This window comes from Nematolebias whitei, chromosome 13, assembly GCF_014905685.2.
Source record: "Nematolebias whitei isolate Nwh7 chromosome 13, NemWhi1, whole genome shotgun sequence".
In the NCBI taxonomy this organism is placed as follows: Eukaryota; Metazoa; Chordata; class Actinopteri; order Cyprinodontiformes; family Rivulidae; genus Nematolebias; species Nematolebias whitei.
Window position 1 is genome coordinate 3,465,467 of NC_056510.1, and position 1,335 is coordinate 3,466,801.

At 42.8% G+C, this 1,335-nt stretch overlaps 1 protein-coding gene across 1 annotated transcript in view; it reads right to left on the reverse strand.

Moving 5' to 3' along the window:
• The window catches only part of trappc10 (trafficking protein particle complex subunit 10), a 30,546-nt gene that overhangs the window by 8,846 nt on the left and 20,365 nt on the right, over window positions 1-1,335 (reverse strand). Inside the window, exon 10 of the mRNA XM_037687151.1 lies at window positions 863-1,003. Within this exon, the coding sequence (XP_037543079.1) occupies window positions 863-1,003 (141 nt within the window). The remainder of the gene's footprint in view (window positions 1-862; window positions 1,004-1,335) is intronic.

Here is a 1,335-nt window from a genome sequence, read left to right on the forward strand (position 1 = left end):
GTTTGCTCCCATCGTAGAGCAACTCCAGAGAGGTTTGCTCCCATCGTCGAGCAACTCCAGAGAGGTTTGCTCCCATCGTAGAGCAACTCCAGAGGGGTTTGCTCCCATCGTAGAGCAACTCCAGAGGGGTTTGCTCCCATCGTAGAGCAACTCCAGAGAGGTTTGCTCCCATCGTAGAGCAACTCCAGAAAGGTTTGTTCCCATCGTAGAGCAACTCCAGAGAGGTTTGCTCCCATCGTAGAGCAACTCCAGAGTCAAAAATCTCACAGTTGTTCAAGCAAACACCATTTTTTTTATTTCTACTGCAAATTGTAAAGTTATTTACACCAAATCCACAGAGTAGCAGCAGCAACTAGCTGTAGCACTTCTGATGAGAGTAACACAATATCACGAGAATAATCCTTGAATGTAACTCGATATAGACGACAATGCGTAGGTTTAAAAGATCGCGTTCACGTGAAGCACCGAGACGTTTTTAGCACTGGAGCCGTTTTAAGACAGCAGCAGATGATTTGGTCTTGGCTTCGCTCCAACTAGCCAAGAGCTCGTCATTTCAATCAGAGATAAACTGTTTTTACAAACTGGAGTTGTTCCAATAACTATCTATTGTGGGAAATATATTAACTGTTCATAATCGTTCCTTAATCCCCAGATCAAAAGTTGAACTACTGCTGTACTGCAGCTTCCAAAGTAAAATAGAGCAGGTATGTTTTTATGGAGCAGGTTAAAGAGCCATTTCTAACAGAGGCTGAAGTGCGTCGTGTACTCTGAACGAAAAAGGTTTGCTGACGGTTTTATTCCACAGTTCAATGCAGCTGATATTGAATGCTCTTTTAGCCGTTTCCAGCCACTCGAAGGATACTCTTCAGTTCTGCTCAGCAGTTTCTGACACTCGGCAATCTGTCTCCTGGTATGAGTGACGAGGAGACTCCACCCCTCAGACACGTACGACTTCAAGGCCTCCTGCAAGAACGTTTCGGCCCGCTCAGGGTCCCCTTTCCTCCTATTGAAACCCAAACAAAGATATACAAAACAACAACAACACATTGTACAACGTTTCAGTGTAGACAAATATGTATTTTAGTATTTGTTCAGAAGCATAATACTAGGTAAAAAACAAAAGTACTGCACATTATACACATGTGGACAAACTATTATACAGCAGTCTTTAGCAGTGGCCCAGACAAGCAACGACCTTGTATAAAATTTGACCTTGATTTTTGACCTTGGAGCTGGCGTGATGAAGTGTATATTCAACACTCAGTCCAGTGATGATGCATACAGTATGTGTTTGAATGTTTGTTAAATTATCTTGAGTGGATCAAAAGTTATGGG